At 51.5% G+C, this 24,686-nt stretch overlaps 1 protein-coding gene across 4 annotated transcripts in view; it reads left to right on the top strand.

Annotated features, from left to right (window-relative positions):
* The window catches only part of AGBL1 (AGBL carboxypeptidase 1), an 822,308-nt gene that overhangs the window by 94,301 nt on the left and 703,321 nt on the right, over positions 1 to 24,686 (top strand). For all 4 annotated transcript variants that reach the window (XM_066355294.1, XM_066355295.1, XM_066355296.1 and 1 more), the window contains one exon: positions 11,240 to 11,277. In XM_066355294.1, coding sequence (XP_066211391.1) covers positions 11,240 to 11,277 — 38 coding nt within the window. The remainder of the gene's footprint in view (positions 1 to 11,239; positions 11,278 to 24,686) is intronic.

The raw sequence follows: 24,686 nt of genomic DNA, 5'->3' as shown, positions 1-24,686 counted from the left end.
CTGGGTGTGAGGTCAGGAAACACTTCATGGTATAGATTTGCGTGTGTGAATCTAGAGTTAATGTATTCTCAAGAGTCTGAGAACTTGGCACTAAGATATGCTTGCCCTTGAAAGTCACAATGTACTATCTTTTTTTTTTTTTCTTTTTTTTTAATTTTTCTGAAGTTGGAAACGGGGAGGCAGTCAGACAGACTCTCGCATGTGCCCGACCGGGATCCACCCAGCATGCCCACCAGGGGGCGATGCTCTGCCCATCTGGGGCATTGCTCTGTTGTAACCAGAGCCATTCTAGCACCTGAGGCAGGGGCCATGGAGCCATCCTCAGCGCCCGGGCCAACTTCGCTCCGATGGAGCCTTGGCTGCGGAAGGAGAAGATAGAGACAGAGAGGAAGGAGAGGGGGAGGGGTGGAGAAGCAGATGGGAGCTTCTCCTGTGTGCCCTGGCCGGGAATCGAACCTGGGACTCCTGCACGCCAGGCCAACGCTCTACCACTGAGCCAACCAGCCAGGGCCACAATGTACTATCTTATGTAAAATAGATACAGAACTTGTCTTTTAATACAGTTGAAAATATTTTTCATAGTCTTAGGTCATTGTTTCCCAAACTGGCAATCTGAACATTGTTCTCTGCTATTAGGTATTTGTATATTCCTCTTGAATAAGAAACTATAGTGTTTCAGATGAGGGCTGGTCGTTGGGTAGAATTTTGACCCAGAGCCCTTCTGGGTTTCTTTTCTTTTCTTTTCTTTTTCTCTTTTTTTTCTTCTTTTCCAAATAAGAGGAGAGGAGATAGACAGACTCCCTCATGCACTCCAACCGGGATCCACCCTGTCTGGAGCTGAGGCTCTGCCTATCTGGGGCCATGCTCACAACCAAGCTATATTTTTAGCCCCTAAGACAGAAGCTCCATGGAGCCATCCTCAGCGCCTGGGGCCAATGTGCTCAAACAAATCAAGCCATATCCACTGGAGGGGAAGAGAGAGAGAGAGAGAGAGAGAGAGAGAGAGAGAGAAAGAAAGAAAGAAGGGGGAGGGGTAGAGAAGCGGATGGTCACTTGTGCTGTGTGCCCTGACCAGGAATCGAACCCAGGACATCCACACACCAGGCCGGTACTCTACCACTGAGCCAGCTGGCCAGGGCCCTTCTGGGTTTCTATGGACAGTCTGCGCCCTCCATATACTTCGGCATCCTTTGCTACTGTACCGCACCGACTTCTGGGCTGTGGCTTCTGCTACTCTACTTCCTCCATTTCTTGTCTTCCAAAACTTTGTTAAAACCCTTGGCTAATAACTTCTCCCTCTTTTTACCCCTGCTATTATAAAATTATTTGTTTTTGTATTTCCACAATGAAATTAATGAAGTTTGGGGAGGAAGGGAATTTGTGTTACCAGTTTACTTTGAACTAGAAGCTCATATCATGCCCACCCGCCCACCCATCCACCCAGGAATCATGCAGTATATGACTTTTTGTGAATGACCACTTTTTGAAGCCTTGTACCAAGTGCAGGTCCCTGTCACACCTCAGTGAAACAGGTCAAACAATGGCCAGCCAGGCTTGCCTTTGCCTTGCCCTTTAGCTAGAGCAAAATCAGACACCTTTCATTCATTCCCTGAGTCAGCAAGCGTCTGCCTGCCCTGGGCCATGCAATGTGATCGGGTATCGCATTGTCCCTCCTGTGCTTCCAGGTACTTCAGGAGTGGATTGTATCAAACATGCATTTGATTCAAAAGAGTTTAACTAAATGGGTGATACAGCCACTATTCTCTTACCGTAATCTAGCAAACATTCTGGAACACTTCATGTTGCATCTATGGATGTGTAATTATATACTGGACTCATTATACATTTATATATACATATTAAAGTATGGGATTACAGTCACACATCCATGTACATTGAACTTCATGAATAATTTAAGATAATTCAAGGGTAATTTTTTTCTGAAGTGCCAACTCAAGGGTCACATCATGTGTAGAAAGAGACGCCCCCGGGGCAGGGAGAACTTATTGGCACCTCTCCCAACATTAGCCTTTCCCATCCTGGTCTTAGGGGTTCTCAAAAGCTTCTGTCTGCATCCTGGGTCCGCTTCCTGTTGGCTATGGATGTGGATGTCCTGCAGAACCATGTGTCCTTTGCAGAGCGGCTGCTCATCACAGGCCAGGTGTTGCTAGGCCCTCCCAGCCTTGTCTGCACTGTCCCTGCTCCCGGCTCCCTGGCTCCGGCCGTCAGCAGCCCGCGTCACCCTCCCCGATGGGGTCACTGACCACACCAGTCTGTGCCCTGGGATTCCATTTCTCCTCTAAAAACTTTCCGTGATGACGACGGCTCCCGCCAGCCGTCTTTGACAGTATCTGATGGAGTGGGGGTGGAGGGGGCTCTTCCCCTCCACGGAGGAAAACGCACTTGGTCCTGTACCGGGCACAGGACCCGGTTCAGTCTTGGTACCACATGTTCTCGGCTTTTCTCTCTTTTCACCATCTCGGTTTCCAGTTCTGGGTTTTCCTCTCTCCCTTGAATTTGGTGATGAGCGAGATCCAGTCGTCATCCATTTTTCCTTGGTTACTTAGCTCTGTGTGCGCGCACATGTGCCCGTACACGCGCATGCGCATGTGCAGGTCTGCGGCTGCGTGTGCTTGTATGCTTTTAGCCGTGCTGCCCTCGGAAGGCAGAACTGTGCAGATGGCCCTCTGGGCACAGGGTGCTGTGGGCAGTGTGCCACACCTCCGGCCTTACCCACCTGTTAGTTACACAGCTCCCTGTCCTTTCTTGTTCATTTCCACTTTCTGTCTCTGCTGCTACACCCCAGTGTCCCCCGCCAGCTCTAGAGAGGCTCTCGGGTTAAATTCTAGGGCTGCGTCCTTGCTTCATTCTGGAAACTCCCTGAAGGGGTTTGCTGGCCCTGTGCTATGTAGCTGCTGGGTGGCGGGCAGCTTAGTTTATCTTGATTGGTCCCTTCGTTTCTAAAATGAGGATTTTCATGAGAAATAACTGAGCTGTTACTTCTAGTAGCAAGCTGTCGAGAAATCCTGTTAGCTTTACATTCAGAACACACCCATGTCCTTCTTGGGAAGATCACTGTGGTTGTGCCCTGAGGAACAGTTGGCAGGGGCCCCAGAGTGGATGTTACCGGTCGATCTGTTCTCAGACTGCAGCAGTAGTGAGGTGACAGCTGACATGTAGGTAATTTTTATTTATTTACATCTTTGAAGAAATTTTCAACAGTGTTTTTTATAGCTTTCAGTGTGAAAGCTTTGGGTTTTACTTTCTTTTCTTTTTTTAAGTTTATTGCCAGGAGTTTTATTCTTTTTGTGGCCATTAGATGGCTTTTAACCATTTTCTTGTTTGAACTGTTCATTGCTAGTATACAGAAATACGATGGAGCTCTGTGTGTTGATCCTTTGCTGTGGCTGCATTGCAGGTCTTGTGTACTGGTTCTGATGGGTTTTGGGGGGGGTTCTTTAAGACATTTTATATGCAAGACTAATCCATCTGTAAATAGAGGCAGTTTTACTTTTTCTTTTCCAATGGGCATGCCATTCATTCCTTCCTTCATTCATTCCCTCATTCCCTCCCTTTTAAATGCTATGGCTTGAACCTCCAGTACAGTGTTGAATGGAGGTGGTGTAAATGAATGGTTCTTAGCTTTGTTCTTATCTCATCACAGAGAGAAAGCGTTCAGTCTTTCTCCTTAGGTGTCATGTTACTTGTGGGTGTTAAGTAAATTTCTTTCTCAGGTCAGGGAAGTTTTCTTCTGTTCCTAGTATGCTAAGTGTTTTTATCATGAAAGTGTAATGGATTTTACCCAATGCTTTTTCTGTGTCTGTTGAGATGATTCTTCTATCCTTTATTCCGTTATGATGGTGAATTATGACATTGGCCGATTTTCCAATGTTAAACCAACCCTGCATTCCTGGAATAAATCCTACTTGGCTGTTTTATAGCATCCCTTTTATTTTTTGCTGTATTTTGTTTGCTCTGCGTTGTAGCTGTCTACTGAGTTTTACTCTGGTCTCTCCTGGTTTCTGTTCTTGCCTTCCTAAGTCCTTTTTCTTTAAAAAAAAAAAAAAATGGAGTACCCAGAGAAACATGTTAGACCTACTGCTCAAATTACTGTAGTGAGTCCTTCACGTGGAGTAAAGGGAAGGGCTTTGGAGTGCTTCAGGCCCTGCATGGTCAGTACCTGGCATACCCCACGTCGGCTCCTGCTCCTCCGCCCTCACTGTTTTCAACCTCAGCTGCCCCGTCCAGCGGGCTCCTCCATGAACAGAGCGGGCTGCCCGTCGTCTTAGAGCGCCTGCACACACTTCCTTCTGATATTTGTATGATGACGTCCTTCTCTCCTTCACGTGTGGTTCACAGGAGTCCTGCTCTAGCCAACGTTTTAAAGCCTGCAATCCGCCCTGCACATCTGTTGTCTTTATGCTGTTCTTTTTCTTTTTTTCCCCATAGCGTTTACACACTTAATGTACCGATGCAATGCATTATTCAGAATACTTACTGTCTGTTAAATACATCCTTTACCCTAACACCCTTGCGTGCAAGCATCTTTGGCTTACCCGTTTATCCCAGCACATAGTAGGTGCTAAATACACATTTGTTGAGTTGGTGACTGACATATATAAAGCTACTTGATTCGAACCTGAGTTTCAGAAAAAGTTCAGCATGTATTCAATGGTGTCTGTACTCAAATACTATTAAGTGTGTGTGTGTGTGTGTGTGTGGGGGGGGTTAGAGTAATACAAAACCAGACTCTCCCTTGTTTCTGTAGTTTGCAGGCGGGATTAATAAAAGAATCAAACAGCTGAGTGGATAATTGCGAATGGAATTGAGTAATGAGAAGGTAGGAAGAAGAAAGAATGAATACATATACTAAGGAAGGACAAGAACCTGGACTAGAGGTTGAGCCAGTCTTTCCTGAGGAGGGGACACCTGCCTTAGGATGTGAGGGTCAGGTGTGAATGGCAGGAGGGGGAGGTGCAGGCCGCCCAGAGCAGGAGGACATGGATAATGCCAGTGGTTTCATCTTAGCTTCCCCGCGGAAGAGGAGAAACGGAAAAGTGACTGTGGCCTCTGAATCCTGGCTGAGTCACCCCACCACCCTGAGAAATTGTGTAGGGTGAGTCAGCCACTCAGCCTGGCCTTTAGATGTTATTGTATTTGTCCCAGGGCACAGCGTCCTGCAAACGTCTATCAGGTAACCCACTCAGTGATGCAAATGCAGGGAAAGTTGATGGAGGACATGTTGGTATTTCCACTTTTACTCCCCACAGACGCCCCACTGGGAGGCTCAAACAGTGTGGGATGATGGTATGGGTTTAAACCTTAAGTAAATGGCACCTATAGGCCCTGGCTGGTTGGCTCAGTGGATACAACATTGGCCCAGCATGCGGACATCCCAGGTTCTATCCCCGGTCAGGGCACACAGGAAAAGCAACCATCTTCTTCTCTCCTTCTCCCCCTTCTCTCCCTTTTCCCCTTCTATAGCCAGGGGCTCAATTGGTTCAGGTGTAGGCCCTGAGCGCTGAGGATTGCTCGGTTCGTCCAAGCACATCAGCCTCAGGCACTAAAAATAATTCAGTTGATTGGAGCATCGGCCCCAGACAGGGTTGCCAGTTAGATCCTGGTTTGGGGTGCATGCAGTAGTCTGTCTCCACTATCTCCCCTCCTCTCACTTAAAAAAAAAAGAAAGAAAAAAAGGAAAGAGCACCTATGAAAAAGTCCTGTCCTGTGGAATCAGTGGAACAAGAACCATGGGTGGTAGGTGTCCACATCCACTAGGGGGCAGTCTAGCACCCAGATGTACTGACATTCAGAGCCCAGGTCACTCATTCCACACAGTGGGCTTGGCTTCTTGGAGTGGAAGCAACTGAATGTTTTCTACCTGGTTTAAGTCTCAGCTGCTTATGTTTTTTGCATTTGGTATGTTTAGCCATTGGTTACCTCAGGCCTGATGGGCAACCTCAGTGTTACACTGGGGAGCAAGAGAGAAGCAGAGCTCAGTGCTCAGACAGGGCACCCACACTCTGGATACTCACGTTCCAACATAGACCAAAAATAAAGAGCCTCTTCGCGACATTCGCAGCGACAGGCCCTGTGCCTGGATCCCGGCTCCGGGCGTGAGATCCTGTGCTTTGTTTTCTCATCAGCTCATTAGCTGTCTCTAGATGTTTGCTCTCGTTCAGGTCTCGCACGGAGGCTACACTTTAAACAAGAGCTTCACAGGCTTGTATTTTAAGGAAAACATTTACATTGCTCTTCCAGTAGGCACACATAACGCGCGCGTGCATAGGTGGAAATCAGTTTCTGAGATCACCGCTAACCTTTGCCACAGGAAGTAGCTCTAATAGATTCTAACTCATTGACTAGCTAGTCAATACCTGTTCCTTGTATCTGACAGTCTGGCATTGGATCACAACCTGCAGTTTGAAAAACAACTGTGCCTAGAAAATCTAGCTTCTTACGTTTCAAAACTTACGTCCCTACCACGTTGCCCAGGTCTCCTCCTGACCTCCCCGCCTGCACAAGCGCTGAGGCCCTTGGGGTCCCTTCCCTCGAGGGGAGACACTGTCCTGGGCCAGCCCTCTGGGTTGCTTCAATAGGTTTTCTGTGCAGATGTCACCTGCTCCCAGGGCTACAAGTATTGTTGCTGCTCTGGTGAGTTATGAATATGTGGTCCCACCCTGGAGTCCCCTCCAGACTGCTCTGTCTGCATCTCCAGTAGCTTCCTGGCTAGTTTCATGTAGCTTCATCCTCCCCATCTCGATTCAAGCTCAGCACGTCCCAAATCAAAACCAGTGTCTTCTCTAAACACCTCTGTGTCCCGCCTTAGTCTGACCATGGCTTTCTCCTCCTGTCGTCTGCCCTGGCGAGAGGTGTCAGACCATCACTGACTCTTCCCTGGCCTCTGGCCTCCGTCGTTCGTCTGTCATCCGGTCTTGGTAATTCTTCGCTTTAGCTCACCTTTCCATCCTTGCCAATGCACCCCCTTGATTTTTTTTTTTTTTTTTTTCATTTTTCTGAAGCTGGAAACGGGGAGAGACAGTCAGACAGACTCCCGCATGCGCCCGACCGGGATCCACCCGGCACGCCCACCATGGGGCGACGCTCTGCCCACCAGGGGGCGATGCTCTGCCCACCAGGGGGCGATGCTCTGCCCATCCTGGGCGTCGCCATATTGCGACCAGAGCCACTCTAGTGCCTGGGGCAGAGGCCACAGAGCCATCCCCAGCGCCCGGGCCATCTTTGCTCCAATGGAGCCTTGGCTGCGGGAGGGGAAGAGAGAGACAGAGAGGAAAGTGCGGCGGAGGGGTGGAGAAGCAAATGGGCGCTTCTCCTGTGTGCCCTGGCCGGGAATCGAACCCGGGTCCTCCGCACGCTAGGCCGACGCTCTACCGCTGAGCCAACCGGCCAGGGCCCCCCTTGATTTTTAAAAATAGAATTGAATGGTTTTCTATTACCTACAGAATGAAGTCTCAACTCTTTAGAATTCTGGCTTCAACACATAGGTCCATCTTTGTCCCAAACGCACCCTGTATTGCATTAGCTACATTGAGCGCCCAGTGAGCATCTGGGAGAAAGAAATCTTGCTGGTTGCTCGGAGACCAGCCTCCCCTCTTTGGCTGATATGACACCACGTGTTTCCTGCTATATCACGTCACTGTCAGGGTTTATATTTATAGGGTATGCTGTCCTGCTCTCTGGTACTTCCTGCAGGGTTGAGATCGGGGAGGCTCCTTGAATCTCCCTCTCAATGTCAGGGTCACCAAGCCATATGGACACTGTCCTCGGCACCGATTTTCACACATTCATGTGCATATGGATTGTCTGTCAGCATAGAGGCTCTGACTCAGCAAGGACAGGGGTGGGGAGTCTGCTTGTCTACTCAGTTCCCGGGAAGGAAGAGCTGCTCCCAGGAGACCCCTGCTCTGAGTAGCATGACTCAGTCCTTCCTTCAAACCATCCCTCTCCCCCTTCCTCCTTGTCACTCTTCTGTTTGGTGCTCCAGTTGCCTCTGATCCTCCTAACTGGAGTGCCTGCTGCCTGTCCCTCCCCACCAGCCGTCTGTCCCTCATAAAAGTCTTACCCAGCGGATGACTGATGCTGAGCTCCCCACACAAAAGCGCCATGTGAATCAGAAACGCAGGGCTGCCTTCCCACACGGGGCCTGTGACCTAGGACAGGGCTAGGGTTCTTCGCTTGGGATGGCCCCATTCTTTCTTTCCCTGCTTCTGTGGCTTCCTCCTTCTCTGCCGACCCCCTTTGGTGAACTTAATTGGGCCCCTCTGCTTTGCCCTGATGACTGATTTTTGTTTTGCTGCCACCTGAGCCAGCCCTATCCACTGCAGCCCTTCCATCTCCCACGCGGGGTTCGTTCCCGCCACACTGCCACGTGTTCCTTCTGAAGTCCACGTGGCCCAGCTGCGTGGGGTTACGCCAGTAAAGAATCTGACAGCTGATTAGAAGAACATATGGTTGGGAAGGACGCACAAGGCAGCTCACTGATGACAACTAGTCTCACCTTCTTCCCACCGTCCTGCAGCCGTGGTGGTCCCCCTGGGCAGGCCGGGCAGGGTGGGCATTCGTCCCGACGTGAGTTTGTGTCGGAGCTTGCGTCTCAGGCCATTGCTCTCGCAGGACTCCTCGTGGGTTAGGGGGCACGATGATGTCTCAAGTGCCAGGTTTCTATTTTATTTTAGCTTATTCTTATTCATTTACTAGTATATTACTTTTCCTGCTGGCTCTGTCGCTCAGAATTTGATAATATATTGCAAAGAGAATTGTCTCTCATCACCCTGGCTGGGCAGGCCCAGAGCTAGGGAGTCCAGAGACCGGCAGTGGGGGGCGAGGGTGGGGGCAGGGTAGGCAAGAGGCTCCTGTGTTGGGATCCCAGCCCTGTCTGTGTCTGTGTCTGTGTGTGTGTCTGTCTGTATCTGCCTGTGTGTGTCTGTGTATATGTCTGTGTCTGTGTGTCTGTCTGTATCTGCCTGTGTGTGTCTGTGTATATGTCTGTGTCTGTGTCTGTGTGTCTGTATCTGTGTCTGTCTGTCTGTATGTCTGTGTCTGTATCTGTCTGTATGTATCTGTCTGTGTGTCTTTGTGTGTCTGTGTGTGTGTCTGTCTGTATCTGTCTGTGTGTGTCTGTGTATATGTCTGTGTCTGTGTGTGTGTCTGTGTGTGTCTGTCTGTATCTGTATCTGTCTGTATGTGTCTGTGTGTCTTTGTGTGTCTGTCTATATCTGTGTCTGTCTGTGTCTGTATCTGTCTGTCTGTGTCTGTCTGTGTGTCTTTGTGTGTCTGTGTGTGTGTGTCTGTCTATATCTGTGTCTGTGTGTATCTGTGTGTCTGTGTCATCTTGGAAGGCTGCTCCGCCATCTTTGACCTGCCTCACAGTCCTCAGCCTCTTGGTGGGAACAGATGTAATGAGTAGGAATTAAGGATAAATTACCTGAGCCGTGCAAAATACATATCTTGCTAAAGAGAGAAAAGAAAAGCAATCCAAACCCTCCCTCCCAGAATCACACCGCAGCGCCTCAGTGCCTTCAAGTCCCGAGCGGGTGGGTCTTTGTGGGACCTTCCCAGGCTCAGGGAAACAGACTGAAAGGTCATTAAGACATGGGCCAAAGGCATTTTTACCCTGCGTGCCTGTCATCGCTGCAAAGACTGGGGAAGTCCTCCGTAAAAGAAGGTGGCGCAGTGGATAAAGCGTCGACCTGGAAATGCTGAGGTCCCCGGTTTGAAACCCTGGGGCTTGCCTGGTCAAGGCACATATGGGAGTTGATGCTTCCTGCTCCTACCCCTTCTCTCTCTGTCTCTCCTCTCTCTCTCTCTCTCTCTCTCTCTCTCTGTCTCCCCTTCTCCTCTCTAAAATGAATAAATAAATAAATGAATAAATAAATAAATAAACAATTGGAAAGGAGAAACAGGATGCAACTGTAACTGTTTGCCACCCACCCGAGAAGGAACCAGCCTCCCTTGAGCAACCAGTGAATGTTTGTTTCTACCTGGGAATGTTTCCCAGGGTGTCCCCAGGGCCAGGCTTGTTTCCAGGAGTTTTCCCTGCACTGCGACTCCCTCTGCCTCCAGGGCCCACCCCTCCCACCTCATCCTCTAGGCCAGGGGGAGTCAACCTTTTTATACCTACCGCCCACTCTTGTGTCTCTGTTAGTAGTAAAATTTTCTAACCGCCCACCGGTTCCACAATAATGGTGATTTATAAAGTAGGGAAGTAACTTTATAAAATTTATAAAGCAGAGTTACAGCAAGTTAAAGCATATAATAATAGTTACTTACCAAGTACTTTATGCTGGATTTTTGCTGTTTGGCAGAATAAATCTTTATATATAAAACAACTTACTATGGTTAAATCTATCTTTTTATTTATACTTTGGTTGCTCTGCTACTGCCCACCATGAAAGCTGGAATGCCCACTAGTGGGCGGTAGGGACCAGGTTGACTACCACTGCTCTAGACTCCCCAGGCTTCCGGGGGTTAATATGGGTAAAGCAAGAACTCTGGTCAGTTAAGGCCCTCACTGATTGGCTCAGTGGTAGAGTATCTGCCCAGTGTGTAGAAGTCTTAGGTTCAATTCCCGGTCAGGGCACAGGGTACACAGGAGAAGTGACCATCTACTTCTCCACCCCTCTCCTGTCCCCTTCTTTTTCTCTCTCTTCCCCTCCTTCTGTAGCCATGCCTCATTTGAGCAAGTTGGTCCCAAGTGCTGAGGATGGCTCCATGTCCTCACCTCAGGCTCTAAAAATAACTCAATTGCTGAGCAACAGCTATTGCCCCAGATGGGCAGAGCATCGCCCCATAGGGGACTTGCCAGATAGATCCCAGTTGGAGCGCATGCGGGAGTCTGTCTCTCTTCCTTCTACACCTCTCACTTAAAAAAAAAAAAAAAGAAAGAAAGAAACAGAACTCTGGCCAGTTGGAGCGACAGAAAAAGGAGGAGCTCCATGTGGGGAGCTGGAAGGAGGCAGGGGGCAAGGAGGTGAAGGGAAGCGATTTTCAGCTTCAGAGGGGACTCCCGAGACCCATTTGCAAGATGGACACCCCACTCAGTGCAATTTCTGCATTTATGCCTCTTTAATGGCCGCGGTAGAATCAATAGAGTGCCTGCTACCTGCTTAATGGTGCGCTGTCAGGTGGCAGCCCAGAGGGCGGGCGGGGTGCGGGCCCCGCGGTCTGACAGACGACCACTGACCGCTGACTTTCTTCATTTTTCTTTCTCCCTCCCCAGGGCAGCCACTGAAGTCCTGGCGGCACTGTTGAAATCCAGTAAGCACCTCTCCTGAAAAGTGGGTCTTCCTTTCCCCTGCGAGTTCGGTGAAAGATGCTCTCCTGTCTCCACAGCTCGTTTCCGCCTTGGAGGGCAGGAGAGCCATTCCAGGGTCCTCAGGGTGAGGTGGGGGAGGGGGTGGCCGGTCCAAGCTCAGGGCTGCGAAGAGAGAGCCAGCATCTCTCACCGTGGGCGTGCCTATCCCTAATGCCATCAAGACCATGGATTCTTAAGCGAGAGAAGGAGAGATAGAGAGACAGACTCTTCCATGCACCCTGACCTGGGTACACCCAGAAACCCCAGTCGGGGGCTGATGATACTCAAATCAACCAAGCTATCTTCAGCGCTTGGGGCCGATGCTTGAACCAACTGAGCCACTGGCTGCAGGAAGGGAAGAGAGGAAGAAGGGGGAGGGGGAGGAGAGAGAAGAAGATGGTTGCTTCTCCTGTGTGCCCTGACCGGGGATTGAACCCGAGATGTCCACACGCCAGGCTGACACTCTATCCCCTGAGCCAACTGGCCAGGGCCAAGACAATTGGTTCTAAAGGGAGTACAGTGTCTGCAGCAGACCTGAAGACCTCTAGCTCCTTCTGACAGGACTGGTGGCCCGTCGGGCCTGTTGGCATAAGCTGCAGGCTCCCATGGGGTTGTCCTGGAGGAGAGAAGGTTAGGACAGTGAGTGCGGAGCGGGATTTCTGTGTTCGGTTCCCTGCTCAGCTCCTGACTCTATTCTTGGGCGGGGGGTGGGGGTGGGGTGGGGGGTTGGGAATTGCTTGAACAGAGTAGATGCTCGTACCAGATGTATATTAAGAGGTTGGCTCCTTTCTTCGTTACTTGAGTAATTGCAAAAGAATAGTTTCAGGGGGGAGGGGTGGGGATGGGATCTGAATAATTTGAGGATTTTTTTTTCCTTGCCTGGTAGCCCGAGTCTAATTGTGTCGGGAGTTGATGCCGTGTGTGCAATGTAATAGGCACCGTGCACTTGGGAGTGAAGAAGTCAGGGCTTAATGTTTTTATTTTTCTCCCTCCTTCCCTCTTCATCTATTTTAATATGGCAGCTTGGAAACCAGCTGCTTCCATTGCGATATTTGTGTCTCTGCAGGGAGCCCGGGGCCTGTGGGTAAGAGGTGAACTTTAATAAAACTTATAAATAAATGAATAAAAAGAAAAACACCTCCTTCCCCCGGCCGTCCGTCTCTGTCAACTCCATGCACAGACAAAGGCCCGTATCACGCAGCGCTTCCCCTCGTGGGGGAAGAACCCTGTGTTCCTTGGGTGTCTCGGAACTCAGTGCAGCCCACACGTCTTCCCCCAGCTTTCCACTGCCGGCACAGCGCAGGCGCTGAGAGAAGTTTGAGGGGGTCAGCGGGGAATTAAGCCCTCCAGACAGAGGGGATAGATACGCATTACCTGCTGGTGATGGGCAGGGAGCGGACTTGCCTCAGGGCTGGTGTCTGGGTGCCCACTGTCCCCCCTGTTCCCTGGGTGCCCCCTGTCATAACTCCAGGTGTTCGATGCAGCAAGATGAGGGGGTTCCTGGACTGCAGGGAGCAGAGGGACCAAGCACAGAGGGCGGGGTGAGCCTGCCTGGGGGCGCTGTGCCTCGGGCAAGTCAACGTCTCCTGTACCCCCATCCCGGGCGTGGCAGGGGAGGCTGTGATATTTCCTGAGAAGGGACACACACCTTTCTGAGCCCATTAGCTCAGGGCTGAGTATCCTGAGTTTATAACGTGCCTGCCCTGTGTGGAAATCAGTCGTCACATGCCCGTTGTTAGCTGTTTCCGTCTGAAACGTGAGGCACAGGGCCGGAGAGGAGAGACCGAGATCCAGGGTGCCTTCCGACGGACTCGCGCGGAGAACAGTGAGCGAGTGTCAGCACCCCGTCTGGCTGAGCTCAGCAGACGGAGCCGGCGGTGCCAGGGGCTCAGCTGGAGGGGTTTCTAGCTTCTGCTCACGCTTCAGAGCTCAGCTCACATGTCCTTTCCTCTGAGAAACGTCCCCTGGCTCCTGAGACCAGGTTAGATGTCCCTCTAGGCTTCCATAGGCCCTCCCATCTCAAGAGCTGCTGTCCATCTCTCTGAGCTGATGCAAACTTCTGCAGGAAAGGGTTACCTCTGCCCGCTTGGAGTTATTTGCACCAGCACAATGAGAAGCCTGAAATAAATATTTGTAGGCTAAAGTTTTATATGAATGAACGATTTCTAATATTTACCTGTATAGAAATGGAAGTATCACCCCATTACTACCTGAATCCAACAGCCCATGCATAGAATCACTAACCTTAGCCTTTGTCATTCTAACCTCTATTTAGCTCAGTTAATGGGCTGTTAGGGAGCTGAGGGCCTGCTGTCCTCCATATGTAAAACAGGCCTGTTTTCCCAATAGAAAGGTGGATAGGGTTACTTGTTAATTCTGCTGAGCTAGCTATTCAGACTCTGGTCTGCGTCTTAAGTTCTGGATAACACAAGAGAGTTGGATGAGAGGTTCTCTGACGTTCTTTCTACCACCAGATAAATACTTGGCCTTAGTGCTCGTCAGGGTTTCTCAGCCTTGACACTCCTGCGTTTTGGACCGGGTCCGTCTTAGTTGTGGAGGTCTGGACCGTGCCTTGCAGGGTACTTATCACCGTCCCTGACCTTCAGTCACCAGAACGCCAGTTGTCATGAACACAGTAGTCACTAGCTGCTGCTATGTCCCCTGGAAGGTCAGAAGGTCAAAACCACCTCCTGCCGAGAATCACCTCCTGCCAATGTGTCTTTGACCACATACATGAGCTGATGCTCACTCAGGTTTCCGATGACCCCGCCCGGAATACCTTTCTTGGTGTTACGTAAAAATGCATGCCCTTCTTGCATAATTGACCTCAAGTTCCCCAGCCTCGGTGTCATTCCTATGGGTTCAGAAGCAGGAAGAACCCCCTGGGGGCAGAAAGTTGTTAGGAGCTGCAGAACTTACTTGGGAGGGGAGCTGGTCTGGAGAGCTGGAAGACTCAGAACAAGGAGAGGAAGTAGGTTTCATACAAGTGCCAACCCCCCTGTGTGAGCCCCAGAGTGCAGCTCAGCAGAGAAGGGGGCTGTATTTAAGCAGCGGAGTCGGTAGTGGATTTGGGGAGGGGCAGTGAGCATACTAGGCTGCAGCCAGGCTGCCGTCTGCCCAGCCTACCCACGGCACTGCATGGCCCAGGGTGGGGGCTGGGGTGGATGGATGGCACCACCCACCCCATCTGGGTTTGCCTTGGCACCCTCTAGTTGCTTTCTGTCGTCTTCCTGCAGAGTTAAGACCAGGCACAGAATGTTAATTCGAATCCCAGGTGAGTTCATGTCAGCTGAACCTAAATGCAGGATGTCAGCGTCTGTCTAAAAATCGGAACCTCACCATCTGGCACCGGTCCCTAGGAATGTTTCCATGAAGCCCGAGCTCCTGAAGGCATGGCCCTTCTCGCTGAGGGGTACCTGGGCCTTGGCAGTAGCTTGGCAGTGCACAGGTTGGCCATGGGAGTGGATCTCTGTAAATGCATCACCAGAGGAGAGCCTTCCTGGGCCAGAAGAAAGACGGAAGGACATATCTGACCTTGGGGACAGTCAGTGTTCCTGTGACAGGGCTGGGCTTGGGAATCTGAGGTCTGTAGGTATCTATCAGGTGGTGGGTGGTTGGAAAGGATCTCCAGTTAGAGGAGAAGCAGGATGGTGGGATCCCCAGGGGACTGGGGAGACTGGGACCCACTCATTATAATAACAAAAAGGGAACGCGCTCCTGGGCTGCACCAGGTCAGTGTTCTGCTACTTAGCTCTCCGTTCCTTCAAGTAGCTGCTGCCGGCGGCCAGGGCGGGATGGGTGGGTATGAACCAAACGTCTCTCGTCCTGTCCCTTCCTCAGCAATAGGAGACATAGTGAGCCCGGAGGTCCTCGGCCTCTTTTCCACTTGTCTCAGCAATGGAGGCTCTTAAACATTGTTTTTACATTGTTGTTCAGTTCGAGGTCCCTGTTGAACGCACAGGAGTTTGAACAGTCTAATCTGAACCTCATGCCTTTTATATTGTATCTGTTCCTCCTCCTCACTCACTCGTGTGCAAAGCCTGCTCCAGTCTCCGGTGTTGGCTGATTTGCCTGTTTGTATGCCTTATCCTCTGCAAAAAAGTGTAGCTGTTTATGAGCAGAACTTAAAGAAACAGCGCAAGCCATTCTTTTCTGCAGTGAAATCCAAACGCCAGACCGGCCCTGTGGCCCTTGTCCTCTGCCTCCACTGTGCTTTTCTCTCCTCCACTGGTAGTTCCATCCCCGTCTCTGTCTCTTCTCCTCTTCTCCTCGTCTCCCCCACCTCTCCCTCTTTCTGTTCACCCCGCAGCGCCTCTTCGTGAGTATTAGGTACAAAGGCAGTTTTGAGAAAGTGCAGCTCTGGGAAGTGGCAGCTGCATTGGCCGCGTGATGATGAGATCGTGCCTGGTCTGCGTGGGTGCCTGCGATGCATCTGTAAATACCGCTTTTTGTGACTTAAAGGTCACAGTCCCACAACAAGGCAACACTGCAGCGCCTCCCAGTTCAGGCCCAAACCTGCATAAGGGGGTGATGGGTTATCTCAGACCGTTCTCCAATGCGAGCACTAGCGTTTAGAGGGGTCCGGAAGTTCGCAGGAGTGGGGGTGGGGGGGAGCATGTTGGGCATAGGAAAGTCAATGAATAAAGGGAGGGAGAATAAAGTCAATGAATAAAGGAGAAAGGAGGGAGGGGAGGGAAGAGAGCTAATGGGAAGTTTGGCAGGAAGAGGAGACTACTCACTGATCTTGAGTTATTGCTCTGGCCGCTGGCTCACACGGACAGCTGTCAGCCTGGTGCTACAGGAGCCTAGTGCCCAGAGCCTGGTCACATGCAGACGCCGTCGTGCATTCTGGGTTGTTTACGGTGGACTTGCGCTCCGCAGCAGCAACCGAAGGGGAGGACCTGACGCCCAGATCCCTGCTGTCTGCTGCAAAGGGCCGAGGGAGGGGCTCTTTCTGCAGTGCACCACCTGAGACTTCTGTAGGAATGCTGGGAGCGCTGAAGGGTTCTCAGAACCCTTAGGGGTTTGGTGACCTGTGGGTCAGGGTGGTTGGCATTGTGGTTCCCGAGATCTTACAATCACACACAAGTGGCGTGGGTCAGTGCGGGGTCCGTGGGGCACGTATGTGCAAGCCGTGTGCCCGCGGGCTCTGGACCTGTCCACCTGCCCTCGGGCTCTGCCCTGCCTCACAAGCACGGTGCCCGGGGTCCTGCCCCCCTCAGGGTGTCATGGACACTTTCTCATTCAGTTTCCACCATGGAATCAGAGTATTCGAGCTGGAAACAGTCTTCAAGGTTGCTTAGTGCAGTATTCAAACTTCTTGTATTTTCTTTTAATAGAGAGCTCAGAGCCCTGTCTGTCCACCTCCCATCGATTTTCCTGCCAGGTGGCCTCTGAGACATTCACGAAAATATAGGTTCTCCCGAGAACCTAGAAGGCTATTGATCTTTTTTAAATTGAAGCATATTTGACATATAACATTGTGTAAATTTAACAAGGGTTGATTTGATACGATTACATACTGAGATACGAGGGCCACTATAGCGATAATTAGCCTCTTCTCCACCATGTCACACCATTATCATTTCTTCTTAGTGGCGGGAATAATTAAGATCTCGTCTCTTAGCAGATTTGGTGATTATAATACAAAATTGTCGTCTGTATCCCAGAAACCTATTGATCTCATCCACCTCATCCTCATTGTCACATGGGGAAACTGAGGATCACAGAGAGAGAATGAACCACCCAGCTCAGTGACGGTTTCCTGTCCAGCTAACACTGGCTCCTTACTTAAGCCCCGGCACAAACATCTGTGTCAAGGGTTTTCTCTGAATGCCACCCGGCCCCAACCTCTGCCCAGCACTGGGTTCCCTGTCAAACCTCATCACAGACCCCTGCATTTGTACTTCTGAGAGCTAACTATACTGAAACCGATGATTCTTGTATTTTTGCATAAGTGTACAGCTGTATGTATTTTTGTGTATGCACATATGTAATTTTCCCACTTGGTATAGCCCCTGAGGGCTGGGGTCCCTAGCATAGCCTACACCTCACACTGAACTGTGCCCAGAGGAACTGTTGACATATTAATGTTGACTAAGGGAAGGTTCCAGTTTCCTGGCTCAAGCTCCATACATTTGCTTTCAATATACCTTAGTGAAGAGGCCAACCCAATTCCTGTCTCCGGAAAGAATCAAATTGTGGCGTGATTATAGATCCGATGACTCTCCTTGTACCACAACTTCAGGAGAAGCAAACAATCTATTTCCGGGATGAGCCAAAAACCTGCTTCAAATAATATTGATAGAGTTTTGCGTTTGTCACATCACGATGGACTGCCGTGATCGACTTTGTAGGAATGCAAACTAGCAAGCTCCATCCATCACACAGTGCGGTGGAGATGACAACACAGTATCTGCTGTTTATTGAGTTCTTAGCAAGTCAGCTGGTGTGTATGCATTCAGTCTGTGCAGGAGACCTTCTGATCCCCAGTTTACAGGTGCAGGAATTTAGGCTGGGAAATCTTAAGAAATGCACACAGCCTGTGGACTGAAGAGTTTACCTGCTGATCTCTCGGTCCCTGGGACCTGAGCTCTATGCTACCAAGAACTGATTCAAGAGGGTAGATTTGTTTTTCCAGCTTCAAGAAGATAAGACCAAAAGCTGAAAGGAAGCTCAGTGACACTTTCTAAGTATTAGAAGGATTTGGGGGACAGGTGCGCCTGTCTTTTAATTCTTTAAAAAAGAGCATGATGAGGCCCTGGCCGGTTTGCTCAGTGGTAGAGCGTCGGCCTGGCATGCGGAAGTCCTGGGTTCGATTCCCGGCCAGGGCACACAGGAGAGGCGCCCATCTGCTTCTCCACCCCTCCCTCTCTCCTTCCTCTTTGTCTCTGTCTTCCCCTCCCGCAGCCAAGGCTCCATTGGAGCAAAAGATGGCCCGGGCGCTGAGGATGGCTCCATGGCCTCTGCCCCAGGTGCTAGAGTGGCTCTGGATGCAACAGAGCGACGCCCCAGATGGGCAGAGCATCGCCCCCTGGTGGGCGTGCCGGGTGGATCCCGGTCGGGCACATGCGGAAATCTATCTGTCTGCCTCCCCGTTTCCAGCTTTAGAAAAATACAAAAAAAAAAAAAAAAGAGCATGATGAAGTCCACCCCATATAAGCATCTGAATGGGACCCGGCAGGAGGTGCCTCACACTGTGGGCAGCTGTGTGAGGGCCCGTGTCTCCGCTGTGAGCCTCAGCATCTGAGGTGGTCAAGCCGAGGAACAATGAGGTGGGTGACCCAGCGGAAGGGAACAGGGCAGGAAGAACCTCAGTCTCTTGCTACACCAGCCACGCTCAAACTTGGAATGTGACTTTTTTCCCTTTGGCTTAAAGTTCTCACCTCTCTCACCAAATGTTTTTGTCTTTTGCATAAGTACATAACACATTTTTTAAAAGGTGTTAGTTCAAAGAATACTACTTATTCCCTTTGCTTCCCTTTCCTGCCCACCTTGTCGGACCCCATCGTTCCGCAGGCTGAAGGGGACAGGCTAGAGACAGCAGCGCATGTAGTTCCTCTTCCTGCCAGGTGGTGGTGCTGTTCTTTTAGTTATCTTAGCCGCGCTACTCCAATATTTATTTTAGGTGAGTAATTTGTTTATCAGGAGGTTATTTTAATCTAATTTTGGCCATATTTGCTCTTCCACACTATCTGTGCCTCCCAGCGTTAGCAGCTTGCAAGTCTTGAAGGAAATGGGCGGAAGATGGTCTCAAAGGCATTTGCTCAGCCATTATTTAAGGGAGTTGGGAGGAGGCAGGGTGAGTGGAGCCGGGTGTTGGAAAAGCCTCTGGAATTTGTTGCGTTCCCAGGGATGTTAGCAAGATTGAACAGGATTTAGAGGCCAAGGAGCTCTCCAGCAGCAACTTTGGTGAGGGCGGCTGTTGGTAAACAGCAGCAAATCTGGTAGTTACCTCTCCCCAGCTCCCTCTCGCCTTTCTAATAGTCCACATCTTCCTCACCTTCACTGCCAAGGTCAAAGGCAGCCCTTGAATGCCTGTCTGCCTTTCTACAGTCCACCACATACCTCATCCCATTCAATAAATGTAATGAACTGTTTCCTGTGAGCCCTCAAGGAATTGGGAGGAGGGTGGGAGAAAATGACTGTTTATAAGGATACCTTCAGTGAATACTGGTGATAACCTTAATTCTAGAGCACTGACACTTGCCAATTTGCATACGGGGAAGGTGCACTTCAGGGAGGTGAATGATTTCCTCCCAGACCCACAAAGAGGAAGCGGACAGCTAACATTGGGACTCAGTTGTGACTGTCTCCAAAGCAGAAAACGTTTATATTTTAAAGATGATCCCCACCTACCACTTGGAGCCTGAGACATGGACTGTGGTGGGCTGTGTAGCTTTAAATAGATTCTTTGTCATTGCACTTGACTTCAGATTGATTTTTCAAAAACTAGAGGACTACCTAGAAAGAGTGGTTTGAGAAACCTTTATTAGAAGAAACTTTTTTCTTCCTTTTTTTTTTTTTTTTTTTTAAAGAAAGTGAAGTCTTATTAGGAAATGACACATTCAAAGCAGAGAGAACGGGAGCAGAAGTGGGAGCCCCCCATGAATGACAGCCCGTCTCTCCCGGGTCAGCTCCGGTCTCCCTGGCTCTTGACTGGCACTGGGACCCTTCTGCAGAAGTTCCTTGGGGCTCGAAGGAATCCAGTTGGAAAACCTCTAAAATTTTCTCCTAGGATATCTTTTTATTTATTAATTATTTTTTACAGAGACAGAGAGAGATTCAGAGAGAGGGATAGACAGGGACAGACAGACAGGAACAGAGAGATGAGAAGCATCAATCATTAGTTTTTCATTGCGCGTTGCAACACCTTAGTCGTTCATTGATTGCTTTCTCATATGTGCCTTGACCGCGGGCCTTCAGCAGACCAAGTAACCCCTTGCTGGAGCCAGCGACCTTGGGTTCAAGCTGGTGGGCTTTTTGCTCAAACTAGATGAGCCCGCCCTCAAGCTGGCGACCTCGGGGTCTCGAACCTGGGTCCTTCCACATCCCAGTCCGATGCTCTATCCACTGCGCCACCGCCTGGCCAGGCTTTCCTAGGATATCTTCAGAGCTCAGTCTGTTGTCTGAGATTACATTTAGAGATGGGCAGAGGCGCCGCTTAGGCAGTTTGGAAAGTGCGTCTGTTTTTACCGTGTGCTGGTCCTGAGGAAGTGCTAATGAATTTTGATTCAGAAAAAAAAAAAAAGATCCAAAATGTTGTATTCATCCTCAAGCCCCAGTCAAGTGACTTTGGAGTCTCTTGGGATGAAGGTGCCTGATGAGACAGGACTGATTGGACGAGGAGGGTCAGCTTCCAGTGGGAGTCAGAGTGCTTGGCAGGATGGCGACCCACTTCCTCAACCTGACCAGTGCGTGCAGTGACGCCCACGCACAGCCGCGGAGGGTGGCATTGAGTGTTTCCTCCTTGACCCAGACTTGACCTCACGAATACTGTGATACGACACGAGCAGCCCCGCGTCTGGCCCCCAGCAGCATGCTGTCCTGGAAGCAGGCGGTCCTCTTCTCCGGCACTAGTTTAACTATTGATAGTTCTATTTGCAGGACCTTTTTTTTTTTTTTTTTTTTGGTCCGGCCTGACTGTCTGCCTGTAGGTGTGGGGCATGGTGTTGCTTTGACAACAGTGTGGATGTGTGCAGGGAGGCTCGGGGTCATGTATGAAGGTGGTGAGTGTTTGCTCAAAGCTCAGACCTCTCACTCTCTGAGGAGATGAGATGCAGTAGAGAGCGGTGTTTGCACAGAAGTCCTGGTGCTGGCTCTCGTGAGACTGTGGATGCAAGTTGTGGCCACACTGGGCATCTTCCTTAACCCTGTGCTACACTATCCTCATCCATAAAGCAGGGAAAATGATACCTTCCAAGGATAAGGAGTAAGATGGAAACAAGACAATGCACATGTAAGGGAGTTGAGTGCTAGGTCTTAGTAAGTCTCTCTGAAGATCATCTCTCATTGTATTATCACCACCGCTTGGAAAATCCTGGGAGTTTCAGGAATTAGCCACACATGGGCATCAAGCTCTTGCAGCGCAAATAACGCTCCCTGAGCTCTGGATGATAGAGGCACGGTCGTTTTCAAGTGTCTGTCTTCCTTCTAAAAACCCTTTTCTGCCACAGGAGTGAGTAAAGTGATGGATGTGGTAGAGTCAGGCTGTTGATGTGACCCCCAGGCGCTTGCTACGTTTTCATTCTGGGGCATTGGGAGTTAATGCCCAGGATGGCTGAGCTCTCAGTGTTTGAGGTTTGAGAATGTGTATCATCCCGGCATAGCGAATGCCTGGCGATGGACTGACAGTGATGAAGTATTGCAAAGATTTAAAGAGATGGACAAAAAGATAAATAACGCGTGGCTCTCAGGGCGTATGGTAGCCTCCTCATCACATTCAGGATCGGCCGTATGATTGTTTGTGTACGCCCAGGAGTAAGCGGGGTGTTCTAATAATAGCAGTTTAGAATGCACCTTCTTATGCATGCTCTCATTTAGCCTTCGCTGTAGTCCTGCGAGACAGGTAAGTATCTACACACTGAACTGTGCTCTAGCAGTGGTCCTCAGCGAGGGTGACTTTGCTGCCGAGGGAACATTTAGCAAGGTCTGGTTGCCACATCTGGGGGCCCGGGGGGGGGGGGGGAGATATGCCCTTGGCATTGGGTGGGTAGAAGGCAAGGTGGTGCTAAATATGCTGCAATGCATGGGACAACCCCATCCCCCACCTGCCCCAAGAAACACTATCCAGTCCCAGATGTCAGCAGTGCAAGTCTGGGAACGTGTTCCACAGAGAAAAGACGGAGGCTCTAAGAGGCTGGCTGGCTTGCGCAAGATTGTGGCAAACAGACTTGGCACCTGGGCTCTGAAAACCACCCCTTCATGTCACTACCAGAGGGTTATAAATATGTCACTCTTTAAAAAAGAAACAGAGCAGTTTTCATTTTTCAATAAAATCCTTTGCAGAGCCCGTGCACATCAACAGGAGTCAGTCGTGCTGCTCTGGGGGTAACGTGGGGTTGGACACCCCGCTCAGCCTCTTCCTTAGCCCTCCCCCCATCCTAGGGGCACACAGCACGGCAGCTACTGTCCCTCCCCCTCCACAGACCCCTTTGGGCGCCCTCAGACCTTCTGGATCTCCCAGCAGCCAATGCGTATTCTGAGGGGATGAGAACATCCCAGCTGTGTTTCAATAAGATGCGGTGAGCATTGGGGGGACGCAGAAGGCCTAGGGGCCAAATAGGAGGCGTTGCTGGCCAGTCCAGAGGACTGCAGGGGTCACAAGTGAGAGGCATCGAAGGAAAATGAGGAAGCTCCAGGCTCAGCGTTCTGATTACATAGCAGTGTGCTATCTATCGGTCGACGTGGGCAGCGGGCAGCAGCAATGCGGCCGGTGCTCTGCTCATTCCCTCGCTCCGTGTGCACGCAGGGTCCGGGGGCAGCACGCAGCACGCAGCACGCAGGGACCGGGGGCAGCACGCAGGGTCCGGAGGCAGCACGCAGGGTCCGGGGGCAGCACGCAGGGTCCGGAGGCAGCACGCAGGGTCCGGGGGCAGCACGCAGGGTCCGGAAGCAGCACGCAGGGTCCGGGGGCAGCACGCAGCACGCAGGGTCCGGGGGCAGCACGCAGCACGCAGGGTCCGGGGGCAGCACGCAGCACGCAGGGTCCGGGGGCAGCACGCAGGGTCCGGGCGCAGCACGCAGGGTCCGGGGGCAGCACGCAGCACGCAGGGTCTGGAAGCAGCACGCAGCACGCAGGGTCCAGGGGCAGCACGCAGGGTCCGGAAGCAGCACGCAGGGTCCGGGGGCAGCACGCAGGGTCCGGAGGCAGCACGCAGGGTCCGGGAGCAGCACGCAGGGTCCGGGGGCAGCACGCAGGGTCCGGGGGCAGCACGCAGGGTCCGGGGGCAGCACGCAGGGTCCGGGGGCAGCACGCAGGGACCAGGGGCAGCACGCAGGGTCCGGAGGCAGCACGCAGCACGCAGGGACCAGGGGCAGCACGCAGCACGCAGCACGCAGGGTCCGGAGGCAGCACGCAGCACGCAGGGTCCGGAGGCAGCACGCAGCACGCAGCACGCAGGGTCCGGAGGCAGCACGCAGCACGCAGGGTCCGGGGGCAGCACGCAGCACGCAGGGTCCGGAGGCAGCACGCAGCACGCAGCACGCAGGGTCCGGAGGCAGCACGCAGCACGCAGCACGCAGGGTCCGGAGGCAGCACGCAGCACGCAGCACGCAGGGTCCGGGGGCAGCACGCAGCACGCAGGGTCCGGGGGCAGCACGCAGCACGCAGCACGCAGCACGCAGGGTCCGGAGGCAGCACGCAGCACGCAGCACGCAGGGTCCGGAGGCAGCACGCAGCACGCAGCACGCAGCACGCAGGGTCCGGGGGCAGCACGCAGCACGCAGCACGCACAGACTGGCAGGCGATGTCTGCAGCCCCGTGCCAGTTGGTTTCCCTGTGGTCCACATCGCGTGTCCGTGCTCTGGCCGGAAGCAGGCAACGCCATCGACGGACGGGTGTCTCACATGTTGAGGGGCAGAGAAAGGCAGGTGGGGAAAGGCTCGGTTGGTCGGTCTCCTTCCTGGTATAAATCCCGGCTTTCTTTACGTGTCGTCCTCTGGTGAGTCCACAGTGGGAACGGCCGGGTAGAACCGGGTGGAAGGTTTTCTGCAGGGACTCAGAAAGGATGGTGGTTTGCACTGGGGCTTAGCAGTGCGTTTTTCCCTAGAAAACTAGGAAATTTAGGAGTAGGTAAAGATGATCTTTACGAGGGGCTTTCTTGCAGAGATGTGGAAAACATACCACAAAAGTGAAGAGGGAGAACCTTTCGGCCTGACACACTCCGGGCTTCTGCTCCACCTGCTGTGATGGACCGCAAAGTGGTGCAGGTCACGCTTCCGTCCGTCCGTCCATTCGCGGCTCCCCCTCCCTTTCTTTACCTGGCTTCCCTCCCAGCTCCTGTCCTTTGCCCTCACCAAGACGAGGCCTTCCCACTTGTCACACTCTTGGGATTTCTAGAGAGTCTGTCCCCAGATCTCTGCATCCTGATTCCTTCCTGTCATTCAGGTCTCAACGGGTCTTCTTCCCGGACCACCCACTCTGAAGTAGCCGGCCCACTTAGTCACTCTAGCATCCCTGTTTTATTCTCACTAAAGCACTTGTCACTATCTGAAATTGCCTAATTTTTTTCTTTGTGTGTGTGCCCATCTGGATCTGCAGTTCCCCCACTTCCTCGTAGGAATACCAGCCCGCTAACAGCAGAGACTTTGCCTGTCTCACCCCATCTTGTACCCCCAGTGTCTACGGTAGTACCTGGCACGCACTAGCACA

The sequence above is a fragment of the Saccopteryx leptura genome, chromosome 13 (assembly GCF_036850995.1).
Source record: "Saccopteryx leptura isolate mSacLep1 chromosome 13, mSacLep1_pri_phased_curated, whole genome shotgun sequence".
Classification (NCBI taxonomy): Eukaryota; Metazoa; Chordata; class Mammalia; order Chiroptera; family Emballonuridae; genus Saccopteryx; species Saccopteryx leptura.
This window is presented reverse-complemented; position numbering and strand designations above follow the sequence as displayed.